The 21,961-nt window shown below is 38.6% G+C and overlaps 2 protein-coding genes across 2 annotated transcripts in view; one reads left to right on the top strand and one right to left on the bottom strand.

Moving 5' to 3' along the window:
- The window catches only part of si:ch73-261i21.5 (zona pellucida-like domain-containing protein 1), a 15,877-nt gene extending 8,702 nt beyond the window's left edge, over positions 1-7,175 (top strand). The window contains exons 8-10 of the mRNA XM_056240252.1: positions 4,685-4,856; positions 4,969-5,071; positions 6,816-7,175. Of these exons, the coding sequence (XP_056096227.1) occupies positions 4,685-4,856; positions 4,969-5,071; positions 6,816-6,991 (451 nt within the window). The 3' untranslated portion in view covers positions 6,992-7,175. The remainder of the gene's footprint in view (positions 1-4,684; positions 4,857-4,968; positions 5,072-6,815) is intronic.
- A 1,420-nt stretch (positions 7,176-8,595) lies between these two features.
- On the bottom strand, positions 8,596-21,705 carry hyou1 (hypoxia up-regulated 1). The gene is made up of 24 exons (XM_056240183.1): positions 21,406-21,705; positions 20,442-20,514; positions 19,173-19,266; positions 18,973-19,051; positions 17,927-18,081; positions 17,769-17,845; positions 17,489-17,670; positions 16,843-16,958; positions 16,548-16,734; positions 15,440-15,574; positions 15,263-15,345; positions 14,120-14,252; positions 13,771-13,958; positions 13,516-13,654; positions 13,333-13,390; positions 12,812-12,888; positions 12,567-12,725; positions 11,596-11,783; positions 11,380-11,467; positions 10,866-11,122; positions 9,879-9,963; positions 9,501-9,753; positions 9,303-9,398; positions 8,596-8,694 (listed from the first exon to the last, which is right to left on the bottom strand). Exons 2-24 carry the CDS (start codon positions 20,506-20,508, stop codon positions 8,645-8,647), a joined length of 2,946 nt encoding a protein of 981 aa, XP_056096158.1. The 5' UTR covers positions 20,509-20,514; positions 21,406-21,705; the 3' UTR covers positions 8,596-8,644.
- Between the last annotated feature and the right edge of the window lie 256 nt (positions 21,706-21,961).

Raw genomic sequence — 21,961 nt, 5'->3', positions numbered from 1 at the left:
AACCGAGCATCAGTATGGGGAAGAAAGTTGATTTGAGTGACTTTGAACGTGGCATGATTGTTGGTGCCAGAAGGGCTGGTCTGAGTATTTCAGAAACTGCTAATCTACTGGGATTTTCACGCACAACCATCTCTAGGGTTTACAGAGAATGGTCCGAAAAAGAAAAAACATCCAGTGAGCGGCAGTTCTGTGGGCGGAAATGCCTTGTTGATGCCAGAGGTCAGAGGAGAATGGCCAGACTGGTTCGAGCTGATAGAAGGGCAACAGTGACTGAAATAACCACTCGTTACAACCGAGGTATGCAGCAAAGCATTTGTGAAGCCACAACACGCACAACCTTGAGGCGGATGGGCTACAACAGCAGAAGACTCCACCGGGTACCACTCATCTCCACTACAAATAGGAAAAAGAGGCTACAATTTGCAAGAGCTCACCAAAATTGAACAGTTGAAGACTGGAAAAATGTTGCCTGGTCTGATGAGTCTCGATTTCTGTTGAGACATTCAGATGTTAGAGTCAGAATTTGGCGTAAACAGAATGAGAACATGGAACCATCATGCCTTGTTACCACTGTGCAGGCTGGTGGTGGTGGTGTAATGGTGTGGGGGATGTTTTCCTGGCACACTTTAGGCCCCTTAGTGCCAATTGGGCATCGTTTAAATGCCACGGCCTACCTGAGCATTGTTTCTGACCATGTCCATCCCTTTATGGCCACCATGTACCCATCCTCTGATGGCTACTTCCACCATGTCACAAAGCTCTAATCATTTCAAATTGGTTTCTTGAACATGACAATGAGTTCACTGTACTAAAATGGCCTCCACAGTCACCAGATCTCAACCCAATAGAGCATCTTTGGGATGTGGTGGAACGGGAGATTCGCATCATGGATGTGCAGCCGACAAATCTGCGGCAACTGTGTGATGCCATCATGTCAATATGGACCAAACTCCCTGAGGAATGCTTCCAGCACCTTGTTGAATCTATGCCACGAAGAATTGAGGCAGTTCTGAAGGCAAAAGGGGGTCCAACCCGTTACTAGCATGGGGTACCTAATAAAGTGGCCGGTGAGTGTATATTAGGTCAAAAGAGAGAAGAAATACTGAAGCCCTGAACCGCAACGTAAAAAAAGAAAAGAAAATTCTAGCATTTCGAGATTAAAGTCGAAATATTTTGAGAATAAAGTCGAAATATACCTCGCCTAGACGAGCACGAAGACTACGCCGGAGTAGGTACCACAATCCTCCTGGCCCAAACTTTACGTGGCACGTTGACTCGTAGCCTAGCTAGATTTTACGTTGCGGTTCAGGGCTTCTGCGAAAAATTAGCGTGAATGTAAAAAATAGTTAATTTAAAAAATATATATATATATAATAATAATATTTTTATATATATAGACTCACCTAAAGGATTATTAGGAACACCATACTGATCCGTTTCTTTGACAACAGTGGATAAGCTGGAAGCGTTGATAAGTTCATACATCAGGAAATGGTTGGGAGTTCCACGCTGCCTCAGCAGAGTGGGACTTTATAGTAAAGGAATATTGCAGCTGCCAGTCTCTGCGTTAACTGAGGAGTTTAAGTGTGCCAAGGTCAGACTGGAAATGACCTTAGTAGAGTCACGCGACAAATGTGTAAGGGAGGCAGCCCCTGTGTTAAAAACTGGTAAAAAGTGGTCAGCAAAGAAATCTGTAGTAGAGGCAAAGGCTGCCCTTCAAATTGGGGATATCGTGGGACAGGTACAGCATGGAAGAGGGGGTTTTGGGCTCAGTTTAGCTCCTCCTAAATGGCACAAGGCAGGCCCAGCTCAAAGGAGGAAGCTGGTAGTCAACGAGGTGCGTAAGCAGGAGGAGAGGATGAGGTATATAAAGGCCATTTCCCAGGCCAAGCAGGGAGAGTGGGTGAGATGGGAGAGTGTGGAACAACGTAAGATGGGCTGGCAAGACCTTTGGTCAGTGGAAGAGAGTAGGATCAGTTTCCTTATTAGGTCAACATATGATGTTCTCCCATCACCGCAGAACCTAAACCTCTGGGTAGGAGAGGATCCATCTTGTCCTTTGTGTTCATCACCTGCCACATTAAGGCACATCTTGACAGGATGTAAGGTGGCTCTTAGCCAAGGTCGGTTTACTTGGCGCCATGACCAAGTACTGCGATGTTTGGCTTTAGCATTAGAAGGCAAGCGTAACATGACCAATAAGTTGCCAACTGTTCTACCAAGACATTACACGCAGAAGACAATATTCCTCCGCCCAGGCGAGCAACCACCAAGAAAAGGTGTTAACACCAATTCTCGCCCAGGACAACTGGAAGCTGCTAGGGACTGGAAGATGCTGGCTGATCTTGATCAACGACTTATTTTTCCACCTGAGATTGCCACCACTAACCTACGACCAGATATTGTTTTGTGGTCTGGATCAGCACGCATTGTTCAACTGATAGAGTTAACAGTGCCATGGGAGGATGCGGTAGATGAGGCATATGAGAGGAAGAAACTGCGGTATGCTCATCTGGCCACTGAAGCAGAACAGCGAGGATGGAGAGTCCAGGTTTATCCAGTGGAAGTGGGTTGTCGAGGCTTTGTGGCACACTCCACAACCCGGTTCCTCAAGAGACATCGGATTCAGCGGCCAAGAGTTGCGTCGCACAGTAAAGAACTTATCTGAAGCAGCAGAAAGAAGCAGCAACTGGCTGTGGTTGAGACGGAAAGATTCTAGCTGGCTGTGTGCAGGCCGCCACGCTACGGTTTCGTAGAATTCTTGAAAACTTGAAGAGTCTGTTGGTTTATTTGTATACGTTCCTGTGGATATTGCGTGAATGACGGGTGGTTGGGCAGATATTGTGTTTTGCGGTAGGTGGTATGCCATACGGAACCGTTGTCCACTGAAACTGCATATTAATGCACCAGGGGGGCTCGACAGCCTTAGTCAAACGGGTTGGCGCGTATGGTCGGGTTGCAGAGAGATTGTGGTTAGGTCTCAGCAGCAGGAGGGATGTAGAGGTCAGTAAGCTGGACTGAGTTGAGTGGGGGACGGAGGGGGGTGACTCTGGGACGCCAGAGTCACTGTCGAGCCCTCTTGAGGTGTCGTGGGCTAGTCGACGAAACACTGAGGACGGAAGGTGCCCACTTGAAGACCCTAGAGATGTCCCCTACTCTGCTCAATCCAGACGGTTGTCGTGCTGGTCCTGTAGTTGCAGCCGTCGCGTGTGCTGACGCGCCAAGTACACTGCAGTCGTTAACGCCGGACAGAAGGGGAGTCACACCACCATATGGAAAGAAGCGTAAATGGATGGAGAATCATAGTTTACTGTAAAGCTACGTCTTAGTTTTGCTTATCTTGGCGAAAGCCGAGTACAAATCAGCATGAAGTTTTAACATCTACTCTCGTGCAATGGAAATCATACTGTGTTTGACCCCCTTTCGCCTTCAGAACTGCCTTAATTCTACGTGGCATTGATTCAACAAGGTGCTGAAAGCATTCTTTGGAAATGTTGGCCCATATTGATAGGATAGCATCTTGCAGTTGATGGAGATTTGTGGGATGCACATCCAGGGCACGAAGCTCCCGTTCCACCACATCCCAAAGATGCTCTATTGGGTTGAGATCTGGTGACTGTGGGGGCCATTTTAGTACCGTGAACTCATTGTCATGTTCAAGAAACCAATTTGAAATGATTCGAGCTTTGTGACATGGTGCATTATCCTGCTGGAATTAGCCATCAGAGGATGGGTACATGGTGGCCATAAAGGGATGGACATGGTCAGAAACAATGCTCAGGTAGGCCGTGGCATTTAAACGATGCCCAATTGGCACTAAGGGGCCTAAAGTGTGCCAAGAAAACATCCCCCACACCATTACACCACCACCACCAGCCTGCACAGTGGTAACAAGGCATGATGGATCCATGTTCTCATTCTGTTTACGCCAAATTCTGACTCTACCATCTGAATGTCTCAACAGAAATCGAGACTCATCAGACCAGGCAGCATTTTTCCAGTCTTCAACTGTCCAATTTTGGTGAGCTCTTGCAAATTGTAGCCTCTTTTTCCTATTTGTAGTGAAGATGAGTGGTACCCGGTGGGGTCTTCTGCTGTTGTAGCCCATCCGCCTCAAGGTTGTGCGTGTTGTGGCTTCACAAATGCTTTGCTGCATTCCTCGGTTGTAACGAGTGGTTATTTCAGTCAAAGTTGCTCTTCTATCAGCTTGAATCAGTCGGCCCATTATCCTCTGACCTCTAGCATCAACAAGGCATTTTCGCCCACAGGACTGCCGCATGTTTTTCCCTTTTCACACCTTTGTAAACCCTAGAAATGGTTGTGCGTGAAAATCCCAGTAACTGAGCAGATTGTGAAATACTCAGACCGGCCTGTCTGGCACCAACAACCATGCCACGCTCAAAATTGCTTAAATCACCTTTTTTTCCCCATTCTGACATTCAGTTTGGAGTTCAGGAGATTGTCTTGACCAGGACCACACCCCTAAATGCATTGAAGCAACTGCCATGTGATTGGTTGATTAGATAATTGGATTAATGAGAAATTGAACAGGTGTTCCTAATAATCCTTTAGGTGAGTTTATATATATATATATTACGAAGAATCAATAAATTATGATTAATATGCAACCAATAAAAAACGAACAGTATTCTGATTGTAAGTAGCCTATTTCGGTCATTCTCAGATGTACCCATGATCTTCAAACCATTATGGGTGTGAATGGAGAACAGCAGGTGGCGCGCTTCTCGTTCGAGACCTTTCGCTTTATAGAGCACAGAAACAGGACAGTTTCGACCTTTTATCTGCACTGTACCACCAGGCTCTGCGAGAGCTCTTTCTGTAGATCCCTACGGCAGGTATGAAACAACATGCACCACCAAAATACTCAATATGTCATTCACAAGAGAGGGCCACATACGCCATCATCTAACTGAAGTGTATTCAAATGTATTGTATGACATGCATCAGAATTGCACAACGAGGAAGAGGAGAGAAGTCCAGTCAGCTCAGGGAACCTCAGTGAGTGACGTCGCTACGGTGAGCTCTGGACCAATCATCACCAAAGTGGATGGTAAGAGCAATCAGATGTTGGAGAGAAATCATTTCAATAAGTCAAGTTGCCTTTGTTTTTATAATGGTCAGTGCTTCTCAAAGTCCGGATGCAAATTCAATCCGGACCCGCCTCCATTTCGTATTTCAAGAGCCCTAATTGTGTGTAAGGGATTAAAAGTCTGGATTTCCTATTTTGATAAACGCATGTTAAAATCATTTGTTTATTTTTTATGATGGTCCAAAATTAAAACGAAGGCGAGATATTTAAAGTTTTCCTCCGTGATTTAGTTGCCATGACATCCAGTGAGCGTGTGACTTTTGACGTAATCGGGCGCGACCACGACGCAACACTTCCCGGCGTAAGCGTTTGAATGGGTGTGGAGTGGAGGATGTCATTGTCCAGGAAAAGAAAAGTTGACGAAGAAAATAGAGTTTTCAAAGATGATTGGACAGCGAGGTATGCGTTCACAGATAGCCAAAATCTCCCGGAAGTTCCAGGAGTCTCCCGCATATTGATAGCGGCTCCTGATGCCCGCAAATTAGTTCAAATCTCTCGGAATCTAGAGCTCGCGAGCTCCAAACCGTGCAGCGCGCGTACAGCAGAAAGGGAGAGAGCGAGAGACCTTACGTGTGTGTGCAAATGCGCGTGTGTGTCTCATGAAGCGTAGGCAGCTGACATTTGCCTCGCTGCCCTATTTGGCAATGACTTTGAAGGCAGCGTCTGCACACGAAGGTACTTCACAGAACTGATTTCAGACAAACTTCTGAGGCAGCATAATGGTTTAATAACCTACAGCAAAATAGAGCGAGCTTTGGTGAAAACTAAGTGAATATTTAATGACTACAATAGTAATCTCTCGCTAGAAATGACATCATAAATGGAAACCGTTGATCAAAATTTACACACAAAATTTAAATAACATTGTACATTTACACACAAAATGACGACCAGCCGCAACTTTCAGATGCCGTCTTGGAGTTGTTCATGTTCATTATTTAGTTTTGTTATGTGCTTTGAGACATGAGGTAGTTTAATGCCGTCTCTCGTGACACTATTGTTTGCTCCCTGTTGTACATGTTTTGAAGGAAGCATGGTTTTGGAGATGCTCTAAGTGGAGGGTGGGATCTTACGGTTTCAAAGCTAGCTCGCTGTTGTTAGCCTCTCTGAAAATTGCCTACCCTACCTTTAAGAAATGAGTTCATTTCAGCCATAAGCAGCTCTACAGAGGACAATAAAATCATTATTCAGCTCAATTCAGTTCAATAACATGCATGCAATATGCATGAATAAATTGGAGATAATATGTATTGATTTTATGTATTTTGACCATATAATGCCATGTGTTGGAACTCATTTAAATTTTCTTTTTATGATCCTTTTAGAACCATTTGCCCCTGTTGCAGCAGGTATGCATGTTTTCTGACATTTATAAAAGAAATATAGGTCCCACTTTATATTAAGTGTCTTTAACCACTATGTACTAAGATTTAAATGAATCATTTACATCACTTTTTTGTATATATATATATATATATATATAAACTGCCTATATCCTTCCCTTACACCACTCTTAAACCTAACCATACCACCAAACCGATCCATAAGCTTACCAGTATCCCACCACAACAGCCGTAAGTATTTTGCAATACAACATGAACACAAATACATAGTAATAGAAGACACCCAATATAAAGTGATACCGAAATTTGAATTAGAGATTTAATTCAACCTTCTGTTAGCTGTGTGCTTTTGCTCAGGTCAGTTAGTTGTTCTGATGTTTGTGCAGCGTCTCAGGATGAGAAGTCAGCGGAGGCAGTGGTGGGCATCTCTGTGGCAGCGGGGGTATTCGGAGCGCTGTGCATCATCATGCTGGCTGTGCTTGTCTACAAGATCCGCAGGGACAAGTTCAAAGTAGACAAATCAACCCTTTTTCACTGACATCTCTCAAACAGAGATCCCATTTCTGTACTCTGTCAGGGTTCGCTTGCCACAGTTAAAGCTGTTCGCATAGACACTCTAGAAATGGCTTCTGCACTGACCTGTAGTTCAAGAGGATAGGAATGGGATGATGAGTAGATGTCGCAATAAGAAAATCTCACCAAACCAATATTATAAATAGATCTGTGGCTTACAGTAAAAGTCTCCTGAATGGTTAAGATTCAACATACTTTTTTTTTTTGCATGCCATGTTTAATTTAGGTATTGAACTATATTTCATTTATATACGCATTTTGGGGTTTTCTGTGTGAGGGCATTCTTGTAAAAAAGTATTTTGCTAATGTTGTTGTAATTTTATGTCTGATTAAAGCAAAACAAATAAATTTTAAGTTACAGTTGTAAACACTGGCTTTCATGGACTCATGTAACTACATTTACAATCAGATCTGAGATCAGATCAGAATCTGAAACCATATTAAGGCAAGTTCATAAAAAATGAAGATTGTCATCATTTAAATCATCAGGTTGTTCCAAACCTGTATGAATTTCTGTCTTCTGCTGAACACAAGTTATTCTGAAGAATATGGGTAACCAAACAGTTGACGGAAGCCATTGATTTCCAGAGTATGGAGAAGAAGAAAACATACTCTGGAAGTCAATGGGGGCCATCAACTGTTTGATTACCCATATTCTTCAGAATAACTTCTCTTGTGTTCAGCAGAAGGCAGAAATACATACCGGTCTGGAACAACTTGAGGATAAGTAAATGACAGAATTGTCATTTTTGGGTGAACTATCCCTTTAATGGATTATAATGCATGACATATAGTATATAAATATTATGTCAAAACAATGAGAAGATATTACACAATGTGCAGAGAACTTTTAAAAAAAAAAGAGACTTTATTAACATTTTTAGAAACAATCTTCTCCCTTTTCCACGTATTTTCCCTCTCCACACAGACTTGCACATGAAAACATGTGAATGCCAAAATCAGCGAAGACGTGAAAGCAAAAAAAAAAAAAACAGAAACAATTTCCACTTTCAGCCAAGTGAAATTCCTTTGATGTCAGTGCAGCAGACTAATCCTACTCAAGTCCATAAATACAGGAGATGTTTGGCATAGATGCTCACAGGTACGAACGGATTGTTTTGGGAATGGGCTACACGGAAAAAGGTAAACTAGCAAAAACGAACACGATGAGACAATTAAGCAAGACAATTCAGCAGGAACTTCACATTTCCTCAATATCTGGACGCAAAGGAGGGCATGACAAATGACCATTTTCAGCTGAGCTGCATAAATGACTCCCATGTAGCCTACATATAATAAAAAGGACAGTGTGTTTGCTTTGGTCAAGCATGCCATTTTTGATTTCCATTTCCAAAACAGATGGGGGGTTTCTGAGAGGGAGAAGATTAATAATTCATGGATTAAGAAGCTAAATTAAATGTGAATGGAAGGAGCACACAGCCATGAGTTGGGTTGGGTATTTTCTTTTGGCTCAGGGTCACTGAACATGAACTATGAAATGTACACTGTCATTTTTAAACTGTTCCAATTTGTTGAGGGTGGGGCAGAATTTTTTTTATTTTGAACCACCTAATGGAGTCAATAAATAATAAAAGAAAACCTTTCAGAACTCCAGATGTTATAATTCATCCCCTACATGGTTTTCTGATTTACTGCTCTCTGCTGATTCTGCAAAAAAAAAAAAAAAAACGCATTAGTATATCTGCATATTAGCATACAATAAACTACTACATTTACATAAAGATACTAAACCTATAGAACCAGTTATTTTAGGTCAGAGCATGTGTAGCATTTTGAAATGATTTTGGATAAATTGAGAATCACAATTTCGTTTAATCTCTTGAATAAATTATTAAATGACAACGACATTAAACAGACACTTGTCACTCACCACCTAGTGGCCTAACAATGTAATTGTTATTTAAAGAATCAAGTTACTTTCAAAATTTACTCTTTGGATCGCTACCATAGACATTCTTTTCATCTGAACTTTTTTCCCAGTACTTGTGTGATCATTTGAATTAGTCTACCACAGAAATAACGAAACTGTGTGGTTGAAAAAGGACTGTTTGTGAAGCCGTTTCATACCAACACTATATGGGTCAGCAGCAGCGCCAACACAGATTTGAATATTCACTGTGATCGTACTTGTCAGAGGTTTAATAGACATCTAGCTGAATCATTGTCATTTAGGAATAAGATTGTGAGTGTGTGAATCAAGATCGCAATCTTTTAGCAATTTATCATGCAGCTCTAGTTAGTGGACTGAGAATTACCTATATCATCCGTTTTTTCCGCTGGATTTAGTTCAGGTATGGTTTCTTCCTCTTTTTCTTCAGTTGGAGGCTCCTCTGCTGGCTTCACCTTTTCAGCTAAAAACACAATTTAAACAGCAGATTTACTCCACATTAACAGATAAAAGTGGTCATTTTATTTTCAAAATAAATGTATGCCAAAATAAAATGGTGTCTCACCATCATCGCTGTTGGGAGGAATAACCTTCTCTGCATCTTCTGTGCTGTTAGCTTTGTTGTTCTCTGTGGAGGTGTTGTTCTTGTCTTTAGACTTCTCTTTAGGTTTCGGTTTGGCAAACTTTGCTTTGTTCAGCAGGTAGTTGACCTCCCTGTCTAATAGGGTCAGCTTAGCTTCAATGTCCTTTGAGAGCAGAACAGGTTTCTCTGTTGGGGACAATTTCTCCTGTTCAGCAACAGTCTCATTCTTCCATGTCTGCAACAAAAACAAAAATCAAAATTTGCAGTGCATCCAAAGGGTTTACTGAGCGGAATTCACTTGAAGTCGAGGGAACGACGAAATCAATGGGAATGAGAGAGGGAAATAAAGCTATTACATACCATTGTCTCATTGATGACCCTCTCTAGTGTCTTCAATTCAACCTCTGTGAAGATCTGGTCACCCTCAGGAATCAGTCTAGCACTCCTGTGAACAAAGGGCCGTGCAAGTTACAGAGTTGTTTTCTTTTATTTGAACATGTTGCTGACTGAACTCAAAACTGCACTGCCCACAAGAGTCCGAGGACTCTTCCCAAAACATTTTTTTAAATAAAGTTTAAATACATAAAATATGATATATTATTTTTTGTAAGTGTTTACATTTAAGCAAATTTATATATTTAAATTAATTTTAAAAATAATTTTAAAATTTAAACTTATAAAAATACATTTTTTGAAATAATAAATATATTTATCTGAATATACATTTAAAATATATATATATATATATATATATATATATATATAGAGAGAGAGAGAGAGAGAGAGAGAGAGAGAGAGAGAGAGATTACATTATGTGTATTTAATTTAAATATTTTGATTTTTTTAAAATGAATTACATTTAACAAATATAACTTAATAAAAATATATACACATAAATATTTTTAAATCTCTTTTATACATTTAAATATACATGCATGTATATTTCTATAAATACATTCTTTAAATAGATTACATAATTAAAAAAATGTTTATTTTCTAAAAATACATTATTTTATTCACATTTTAAACGTATTAATTTATTTGTAAAAATCTAAATATTTGTTTAAAATGTGAATAAAATAATGTATTTTTAGAAAATAAACATTTTTTTAATTATGTAATCTATTTAAAGAATGTATTTATAGAAATATACATGCATGTATATTTCTATAAATACATTCTTTAAATAGATTACATAATTAAAAAAATGTTTATTTTCTAAAAATACATTATTTTATTCACATTTTAAACAAATATTTAGATTTTTACAAATAAATTAATACATTTAAAAAAAATGAAAATACCATTCTTACATTTATTTAAAAATATTATGCAGCTCTCACTCACTTGAGGAAGATGGTGGAGTGGTTGAGCATGCTGTTGAGAGCTGCCAGTCTGTCGGGCCATTTCTTCCTCTCCTCCACTCTGAAGAACATGGCTTTACAAAGCTTTCTCAGTTCAGACAGCTTTTCCTTCAGCTCCTTTGTACCAGCGGAATATCCTTCCTCATCCATCCAGTTAGAGGCCTCGCTCAACTTGCCTGTGATCTGCTCCTTCTCCTCCTCCGTCACCACAGCCAGATACTCATCCTGATACAGCTTATCCTAGATGGAGAGAGAGAGAAAAAAAAATAACTAGATGTTTTGTAAATTCAAAGAAATAATTAACAAACTATTTTGCTGTAAAAAACATTTTCCACAATGCTCCATCAAAAAGCCTTAAGCCCAGTACAGTTTTCTCCTCAAGCTCTGCAAATAAAGCTTTTTAGACTTGGACAAAGACAGTTCCGTCATGGTCACGCCACTGGATCTATGAGTCACTGCTCAAACACTGGGAAGGGCTGCAGAGAGATTCATTATACCTGTGTCTCAAAGATAAAAGCCTCCAGGCTGTTCAGGGTCTTTTCTCTCTCCTGCTTCTCCAAATCGCGGTCAGTGAGGTCCTGCAGCCTGATATGAGGGAGGAACACACGGTAATTCTTTAGAGATTCTTCAGTTACTACAGTCTGTCCTATTTCCCACTCTGTTAATTCATTCTCCGTTACGGTAATTAATTCTTAGAAGCAAGAGACACTTACTTCTTTTTGGACACTTCAAGGTCCTCTGTGCTGGGAATGAGAACATCGTTCACCTCAAGCTCCACTGTGATGTCTTCTGATATTTTGCTCTTTTTCTGTGGTTTGGGTTTCTTGTCTGCCTCCTCTTCTGCTTTCTCACCATTTGCTTTCTCTTCAGGCTTTTCAGCTTTCTCTGCTTCAGTCTCTCCCTGCGTGATGAATGTCAGAGTTCAGTTCTAGACAGATTCCAAAACTAAATCACATGGAACTACTCGCCAATGGCTGGTGATTTTATATAAAACTGCAATATAATACATGGTTGAAACTGAAATTTAATTATTATAGTCTGACCTTTGATTTAAATTTGTAGCCATCACAAAAAGAAACCTGAACATTTGAATCACTCACTATAATCATAAGAGACAAGAGATTTGTATATGGCACAATCCAACATAGTTTGTCTCTATAGGGCTCTCACATTGAATTTCCATAATTTTTCCATGACTTAAGGATTTATTTTTAATAATTAAAATCACTGCTTCTGCACCCATTAAATATAATGTGTAGCAAAAAAATGTTTTCTTAAATTTTAGATCTTAAAATGATTTCCCATAGAAATTGTAATGACTTTCCCCAAAAATTTTCAGGTTTTACGGGACTGTGGGAACCCTGTCACATATTTAGCAAAAATAAAATTATTATTAATAATAATGCAAAAAACTGTTTCAATGGCCAATAAGAAAGATATTTTTCTTATAAAAGTATAATTTGTATTGGACATCATATTGGGTAATAATAAAAATAATTATTAGCTAAAAATTTTACATCAGGATAACTACTGTAGCTCAAGGAAATAGGCAGGGGTTTCTGCAGGCATATAATATTGCATGCTGTACAATAGAAAACGAGAGGAAGTCAAAAGACTCCTGAGAATAACAGGGCAGAACACGTGAATTTGATTCTCTTGAAAGCCTAACCGTCAATCCTCTCACCTGAGTTTCCGCTTTATCCTCTTTGTTGTCTTTCTGCTCTTCAGCCTGAGGATCTCCCTCTTTTCCCTCTTCCATCTCAGGTTTCTCCTGGGCAGTCTCTTCCTGTTTCTCTGACTGTTCCTGATCTTTCCCAGCCTCCGGAGTCACTTCTTCTTCATCCTGGACCATTATGAAAAAGCAAAATGTCAAGCTCAAGTTTGAGAAAATGTCTGTCTTATATGGAAACAGACATTAAGCAGATTTACCGTAACCGGTTCTGACACGTTTGCACTTGGCTCCGAGCTGCCACCCCCAAACAGGCTAGAAATGGTGTTTCCAAGCTCTGGGGGGAAGAAATTAAACAAGTGAAGCAGACAAACTTCCATATCTTTTTCACTTAACAAAAATTAAGAACTAATAAATAAAATAAAAAATGATATACTATATAACACTAATAAATATAATTTAAAAAAGAATAATAATAATATATGTACTATATTTATTTCAGTTCTTTAATACAATTTAAAATGTAATTGCAATGTGTATTTAATTACAATTACATTTTAAAGTATATTCAAATAGAAAACAGTTCTTTTAAATTGTATTATTTCAACATATTGCCATTTTACTGTACTTTTCATCAAATAAATGCAGCCTTGATAAGAGACTTTGATCTATGATAAGGCAGTTTGCAATGTGAGATGTTCTAATGCTTTTGAAAAGTCTTCTTTAGTCCAACAACAATAAATAAAATGTGTATGATTGTGTGTATAAAGACAAAACTTACTTGTAAGCGTTGACTCCTCCTCTTTCTCCTCCACAATGGTCTCAAACACTGACTCCACCTGAAAAATCAAGGATATTCTGGCTAATTAAGCATCTACTGGAATAGTACAATTGCATTGTAACAGTGGAAAAATACTACCACTAGTGTCACGTTTTATTATGGAATCTAAAATGCAGTACTAACCCGGTCCAGAATTAACACCCCACTTTCATCCATGTTGAAATGGGCCTTGATGCCCTTCGATTCAGCATCTGAATGCTTTTTAAAGCTGCTGCCCACTCCAGACAGTTTCACCGTTGTCAGATTCTGAGAGCCAAATATTCTTAGAAAGAGACAGACACTGAGGTTTGATTCAGAAGTTCTATTTTCTGATAGTTTTGAAAAAGTGTAAACAAATAAAACACAGAATATGAGTAGAATGAACAAAATGGGTCTTACTTCATGTCCTGTTCGCTGAGAAAGCTGAGGTCTCCATAATTTATGTAAAAGACAAAGTCGTCCGTGTAACGATTGAAAGTGATGACTTTCCTCTGGGGATACGGGGCCATTCTCTGGAACAGAATGCGCTTGTTGTGCTTCATGGTCTTCAAGCCATCTTCTTCGTCAGTCTCACGGTTGAACTCGACCTAAGGAGAGTAACAGAAAACATCTGAGAACTTCTTAAATGCACAAGCACTAAACCCCTAACTAAAACCACTGAGATGTTTAATTTAACAGATGAGTAAAGACTATTAATACAAATCCAATTTTAGGAAAGAACACAAGGACTTTGTCTTCACCCTCTCACCTGTATGGGAAACACGGCTGCATCTCGTACCAAGAAAGGTTTGACTTTGAAGGCTTTGCTGAGCGCAGCGGCCTGATAGACGGCGCCCATCGCTGCAGCTTCATCTGCATTGATGTTCTTGCTCAGTTCCTCTCTGGAGACAAAAAGTGAACATAAACAAAGCTGAATTATTTGGCACTGTACCAATCAAAACATCTACGCACTTAAAATGTTAATCAATGCTAAGTGTAATCCATCTCATTAGATGTTCTTTAAAAGGGTTAGTTCACCCAAAAATGAAAATTGTCATCAATAACTCTCGTTGTTCCAAACCCATGAGACTTCATATCATCTTCGAAACACAAATGAAGATATTTTAAATGAAATCGGAGAGATTTCTGTACCTCCATTGAAAGTCTATTCAACTAAAACTCTACTGCTCCAAAACATTCATAGAGATAAACAAAAACGGAAGCTTAACTGTACTTGCTTGATGAGGAGTAAAAAACCTCATTACTTCCTGTGAATGCTCAAATGTGCTGGCGTGACACGTGAGAAGGAACCTCATTGGTTCTTGTGCATCAAATGCTTGAGTTTACCATATTTGAGTGCTCTACATACATTTGCTGATCAATTTTTAATTTGAATAAAATCCTAAATTAAAACAGGTCATTATATAAACAATTGCGTCTCTTCAGAAGACTTGGATTAAACCACTCGATTCATGGATTTTATGATCTCTTTATGAACGTTTTGAAGCGTCAAGAGTTTTAGGTTAGTAATTGATGACAGAATACATTTTTGGGTGAACTAACCCATTAGAAGTTGAAAAACATGAAACCAAGGCACTAAAGGCCTTTATTCGTTCATGGCTTAAGTCATTTAAAAACAATTACAACCAACGTGTTGCAGCTAATAAACCTTTATCAGGGTGTGCAACCCTTTAAATGTTTCTTAATTTGTGCAAAGAAAGAACCAAACCTAAACTACTAGTACACTAAGGTGTCAAGTTTTGGCTGGTTAGCACAGACAAGTTTGTCTCTGCTGGTTGATGTCATAACTGCACCACCCAACTTCAAATAGCATCCATTTACAGCCAATCAAACATATCTAATATAGGTTAAACAGGAAATAGAACTGCAAAAAAAAAAGAGAAAAACATACTTTCCCACAGCTTTAAGCAGCACATCCTGCACTTTAGGCACTCTGGTGGCTCCTCCAACCAGAATAACCTGTTCAATCTCATCCTGTTGGACAAGAAAGGAATTTCAGATTATTTTTTAAATCATGGCTATGCAGAAAACATGTATAAAGTCAATGCCTTGATATTTAGCTCCTCACCATGTTCATCTCAGAAGCAGCTAAAGCTTCCTTCACAGGTCCTGGTACTCGGTCAAACAGATCCTCACAGAGGGCTTCAAACTCAGAGCGAGTCACTTTTGCCTTGAAGTCAATGTCATCCATCAAACCTTCAATCTGAAGAAAGAAGAAAATCAAGATGTTACTAAATCGTCTTTCACAACACAGAGTTAGGTTAAAACTTTATAAGTAGCAAGTCTAACATACAGAGATTGTTTGTCTGTTTTCATATAATGAATGTCTAACACATCACACAATCAAGGAAATAGACATCATTTGATAATACTCATTTAAGCAAGGCCAAGTTGTCCCAGTGTGTCCAAAAAAAAAAAAAAAGTGACCCGTTTCCTATTTTGCATTACTCTTATTTTTTACAAATTAGGTTATCCTCATAACAATTTGAGTCAAAGTCGAATTGAAAAAAATTTATACATTTGAAAAATGTCTTAGTATTTGGCTTGTTGCTCATTTGTTTTAATGACAGCAGACCTCGAGCTGCATGAACTCCTGATGATCACGTGATTCAGCATTTGAGAACAATCCAAAGCTTCAATGGAAGCAAGAACATCTGAGTTCACATGGCCAATGTCACAAATTTGCTTACATTTGAATAGTGACCTAGAAATGTTTCCACAGAGTTAGTCACAATGAATTGGAAGCAGTGACAGATTTTTCTTCTTGTGATGGTCATCCATGTGAAATGGATTTTCCAAAAAAAAAGAAAAGAAAAACAATAGGTCATGACCTCGGTTGATTGAATTTTGGGTGTTGCACTCAAAAATTGAGGCAGATCTGAATGTAAGGTTACAGTTGATTGGAAGAAAGGGGTGGGTTGACAGAAGTTGTCCGGAATCACAAGAGATAAGTCTTATTTCGTCGGAAGATCCAGTTATGATATTTTTTAATGAAAAATAAGAAGTTTTCGAAAAAAATAACATTCATGGATGAATCGTCCACAATAAGATCAATAACAAGTATTTAGAAACATTTATTTTAATGCAGTTTCTTTTTGCAAGTTGATAACATTGTATTTTGACTAAACAAACATTCTGTGTAAAAAAAAAAGAGAAAAGATCAACAATGTCAGTACCTGTGCTGTATGATCAGCATTGGCACTCAGCACAGTCTTGAGTCTCTGAGCCTCTTTAAGGAGTTTGGCCATGGCACGCAGATTCTCCCTCACGTCCTTCTTTGATTTCTTCTGTTCGTTGAAGAGCTTGGCGAGATGATCTCTGAGCCTCAGCTCAATCTCAAAGCCACCGAGTGTTCTATCAAAGCTGAATATAAAAAAGTGAGTCAGATGTTTGCGTAATACATTACATACACATATGAAATGTACCGAAGTGGCCAACAAATGAGGCCAAAACATGACAACCATGACTAACCCAACTCCACGGATCTGAAGCTGTGGCTGAGTGCCAGATTCTTTGGTCTTTATTGTCTGATATGTGACGATCGTGGCTGTTGTGCTGCCCGATCCCATATCATAAAACAAGACATTCTATAATACACAGAAAAAAAAAGTTAATATCAAAAATCTGTCATAAATCCCACTTAAAGGGATAGTTCACTTAAAAGTGAAAATTCTGTCATCATTTACTCACCCTCAAGTTGTTTCAAACCTGTATGAATTTCTTTCTTCTGCTGAACACAAAAGATGATATTTTGCAGAATGTCAGTAACCACACAGTTGACGGACCCCATTGACTTTCATAGTAGGAAAAATAAATAATATGGAAGTCAATGGGGTACATCAACTGTTTGGTTACCAACATTCTTCAAAATATCTTCAGCAGAAGAAAGAAATTCATACAGGTTTGAAACAACTTTAGGGTGAGTAAATGACAGAATTTTCATTTTTAAGTGAACTATTCCTTTAATTTCTATATCACGACTTCACGAGTGTCACCAACATCATTATTTCTGGTTTCCCAGTCTGCTATTAGCTGGCCAAACAGATAGTCCCGCCCACACACACCATTGGTTGACCAAATAAATAAATAAAATTCACTTAAATCTTCTCAGTAGTACCTGTGCAGTCGAATTGATGTCTTTTCTCCGGAATACTCCATAGTTCAAAGCCACAGCAGTATTATCATTGATAAGCTGAAGGACCTTTAGACCTGCTATATGGGCAGCCTGCAAGACAGCCCTGCGTTCTGCCTGATTAAAATAGGCTGGCACTGTGATCACTGCATCTTTTATGGGCTGCTCTGTTAAGAGAAAAACAAATACAATTATCGGTCTGGTCAAATATCCTAACCTGCAAAAACCAAGACAGCTGAACTATTCGAAACACTCATTATCAAACCTGCAAAGTCTTGAGCCAGAACCCGAGAGTAGTTCAACATCATGCCCAAAAGCTCCTCTGGAGTATACTGCATCTCTCTAGATGAAAAGATATTCCCAGAAATTATATAAAACCCATTGGTAACAGCTAACGCACCAAGCAAGTGTTTCAATACTTACTCTGAGAATTTGAAATAAACGGTTCCTCTTTTCTCATCTCTCTCCAGCTGGTGCTCAGGGAAGTGTTTCAGATACTGCACCACCTGTGGGTTGTCTGCTGTCTTTCCCAAAATGCTCTGGAGGAATCTGTAAACCACCTTGGGGTTCTTCACAGCCTGTCATGATTCAAGTATGCTAGAGTCAAAGCTTGTCACAAATGCTGCAACAAGGTTTTAGAGATTAAGAAAATGTGAAGGGATTTTTTTCATGCTACTCAGATTTTTTTAATCAACGTATTCAAAATGGACTATCTACAGGCCTGTTGTTCCTGGTCTTATTTTGAGTCATGCACTCTCGTTCAAAAGTTCGGGGTCAGTCTTTTTTTTTTTTTTTTAAGAAATTGATACTTCTATTTAGTGACAGTAAAGACACTTATTTTACAAAATATTTTGATCTCAAATAAATGCTGTTCTTTTGAAATCCAGGAAGTTTTCATCATCAATAATACATTTTTCTTGAGCATCAAATCAACATATTAGAATGATTTCTGAAGGATCATGTGACTGAAGACTGGAGTATAATGCTGAAAATTCACAGGAATAAATTCCATTGCATTGTATATTATAACAGAAATAAGTCATTTCAAATTGTAATAATATTTCACAATATTAATGTTTCCACTGTATTTGTGATCAAATAAATGCAGTCTTGATGAGCATCATAAACATTAAAAATCTTACTGACCCAAAACTTTTAAATGGTAGTGTATATGCACGTTATGTTTATCAATGTAATCTTTAAAAAATAAGTAAAAACGTTTATACGCAATAACTTTTCTTCCTAGCTGACATCAAAAGAAGGGCATGGTGGTGAAAATTATTTTAGAAATCAGGAATTTAAAGTGGACATTTCATACCAGAATTACCATCAAGTAACACCCTCCATTGTTTTTTTATTGAATTTCATGTTTAATTTTTAAATGTCACATTATAAGTTATATTAAATACATTGCAACCGCCACTTCATGTTGACTTTTACAGAAGGTATTATGGAGTACAAAGACTCACCACTCCTAAAGCACTGTCTCCAAAAAGCCTCTCGTATTCCTTTAAGCACACAGCGACTGGTGTTTTCCGCCGGGACTCCCTGCACAAAGAAGCTAAATGTCACAACGGAGTAAACTGCTGTCTGAAACTAATAAATCTAAATCACTTGACAAGATCTGTTGATTTTGTTGCAAAAAGTTTCACTCTGTTCCAAAACATACTTGTTTAGTACAATCTCCATTGGCACACCGGGTTTCACTATAGCAACTTTCATCCACTCACTGCCCAAGTCCACAGACATCACAGCCACGGATTCTGCAACACAAAAATATCAGAGAGCTGAAATTCTGATCAGGGATAAGTAAAGAAACCCATAATAAATAAATAAAAATGCATGTTTATATGCATCTTGATAGATTCAAGGCATCTTCACACCAAAGACAATAACTAAAACGATAAAGAGATATAGGCCTAGTTTTAAGAATTGTTTTAAATGTAAAATAATTCATCCTGCTTTTAAAGGGATAGTTCACCTAAAAATCAAAATTGTCATTAATTACTCACCCTTATGTCATTCCAAACCCGCAAGACTTTCGTTCATTGTCGGCACACAAATGAAGGTCTTTTTGAAGAAATCTAAGATATTTCTGTCCCTCCAAAGACAGCTACGCTACAACCACTTTGACGCTTCAAAAAGTTCATAATGAGATATTAAAACTAATCAATTTGAATTGAGCGGTTTAGTCCAAATTTTCTGAAGAGACTTGATCGCTTTATATGATGAACAGATTGAATTGAGTCTTTTATTCACATATAAACATTCATCAGCGTACATACATAAACAGAAGCTCAAGCGAACCTGCTTGACTCAAACGTGATGCGTAACACACAAGAATTAAACTTATTCGTTCTCGCACTTCAAACAATCATGCTTGAGCTTCTGTTTAAATAAATTCAGTTAGTTGATAAATGTTTATATGTGAATAAAAGCCAAAAATAAATTTGTTCATCATAAGGCAATCAAGTCTCTTCAGAAAATGTGGACTAAACCACTCAATTAATATATGGATTAGTTGTACGATCTCTGAGAACTTTTTGAAGCGTCAAAGTGGTTGTTACGTAGCTGTCTATAGAGAGACAGAAAGCCTCTGAAAAAAACATCTTCATTTGTGTTACAAAGATAATCGAAAGTCTTACAGGTTTTTTTTAATGAAATGAGTAATTAATGACAGAATTTTCATTTTTGGGTGAATTTCTTTTAGAGCTTGAGCATTTAAAGTGGCGGACGACATAACTACAGCACATGCATATAATAAACCGAACGATTCTGTGCACTAGTGTGGACAATAATATAGATATCGTTATAGTTATCTATCTTTATAGTTATCGTTCTTGGTTTGAACAGGTCTTTAAATTCATCCTGATGAACATCAGCACTGGAAACGTACAGCAAATATAAGAATATAACCATCATTTTATATGGTGCTTACCTGTTTGAGAAGGCAGGAACGCTACTATTAGGCAAAAAACAGCCCATAATGACAGCCTTTCCCTCATTGTGACCTGCAGAGAAGATTCAAAAACTGGTTTAAAGCATTCAGTTAAAATTAAGCTAAAAGACACAACTGCACCTGTGACAGGTCTGTACCATAAACCAGAAAGTATATCAAAAGCACACAAGTTGGACAGTATTGCATCACGACCCTGATATGAAAAACTGCCCAAGCGCCATATATGGATCGATGTGTAGGTGGACACAGTCAGCCAGTGACAGGTATGGATAGGTACATGCTGATTTGATAGGATCCCACCCACAAGTCTGAGACAAAGCCTGAGAGCACATGGATCTCAATACTGTAGTGTAGAGCAGTGGCTCTTAAACCTGTTCCTGGAGGCCCCCAAAAGTACATTTTGGATGTCCTAATCAAACACACCTGATTCAACCAATAGTAGTTCTCTCTGTAGTAGAGAACCACAAAACCTGAAATGGAACAACATTGGAAACCACTTTTGTAGATCGTTCCTGCTTAATAAAGATACACTAGGGGCCCAGGTACATACAGAATACCATGGGAACATTACTTAATATGTTCTAAAGTTTTTTTTTTACATTATGGTTACATCATTTTTACAACACAGTTCTCTCTCGATTGGCTATTTTAAATACTGATTCAAAAATGCAAAGAGGAAACTTCTAGTTGCACAGCCTGTGTGACGTAAGCCTTTTTGAAGCTGTCTGATCCTAATGGTGCTAAGCATCATGTCAAACTGTCATTGCACTGCTTGATAATGTGGAGTTAACATTAAACCTTCTTCTTTTCAAAAGGCTCTAACATAAGTAAACGCAGCTGATGATCTGCTAAATGTAATATAGTAGACTAATCTATGAACACATGCAACCACCCAGATGATCACAAACATTTCCAACAAAGAAAGTGATGGCATGGCACTTACCTTCTGCCAGATCAAGTTTTATATTGATTCTTGTTGACTGATAAATCTCTCTTGACACCTGAACAACAATATTTAGAAACGCTTATCCTGCCCTAATTTTGAACCAAAAGTTTCCTGTGTTGATCCTTAATATAATTCCTTACAGATGACAATATGATCGCATTAACCAGCAATGCTCTCTGACCAGACCACCTCGCTTGCTTGATTTTGCTCTTGCAATCACCGGCTTGTTCTAACACATTGGGCCCGGAACGCGGCGTGATCTCATTGGATCCACACAACTCGCTGCTCGCCGAGTGAAGCGCTGATCGCCATGATCGAAAGCCCCACCCCTTTTCCCTTGAATGGAGCGCGCTGATTGGTCCACGTGCCAACCAGTGTATGCGAGTGGTTAGTCGTGTAAGTAAGCATAGATCTGATTGGTCCACGTTAAATAGGAGACCCTCTGTTAGACCATAACGGCTGTGCGAACTGTGCGACAGGTTGTAGTTTTTAGTGCTAGCGATGGGAGTCCGAATCATTTCCGAGAATTTTTATTTTTTATTTTGAACATTTC

This window comes from Rhinichthys klamathensis, unplaced genomic scaffold (genome assembly GCF_029890125.1).
Source record: "Rhinichthys klamathensis goyatoka isolate OS25496 unplaced genomic scaffold, OSU_Roscu_1.1 h1tg000585l_1, whole genome shotgun sequence".
NCBI lineage: Eukaryota > Metazoa > Chordata > Actinopteri > Cypriniformes > Leuciscidae > Rhinichthys > Rhinichthys klamathensis.
The sequence above is the reverse complement of the archived record's forward strand: the minus strand, read 5'-3'. Positions and strand labels throughout refer to the sequence as shown.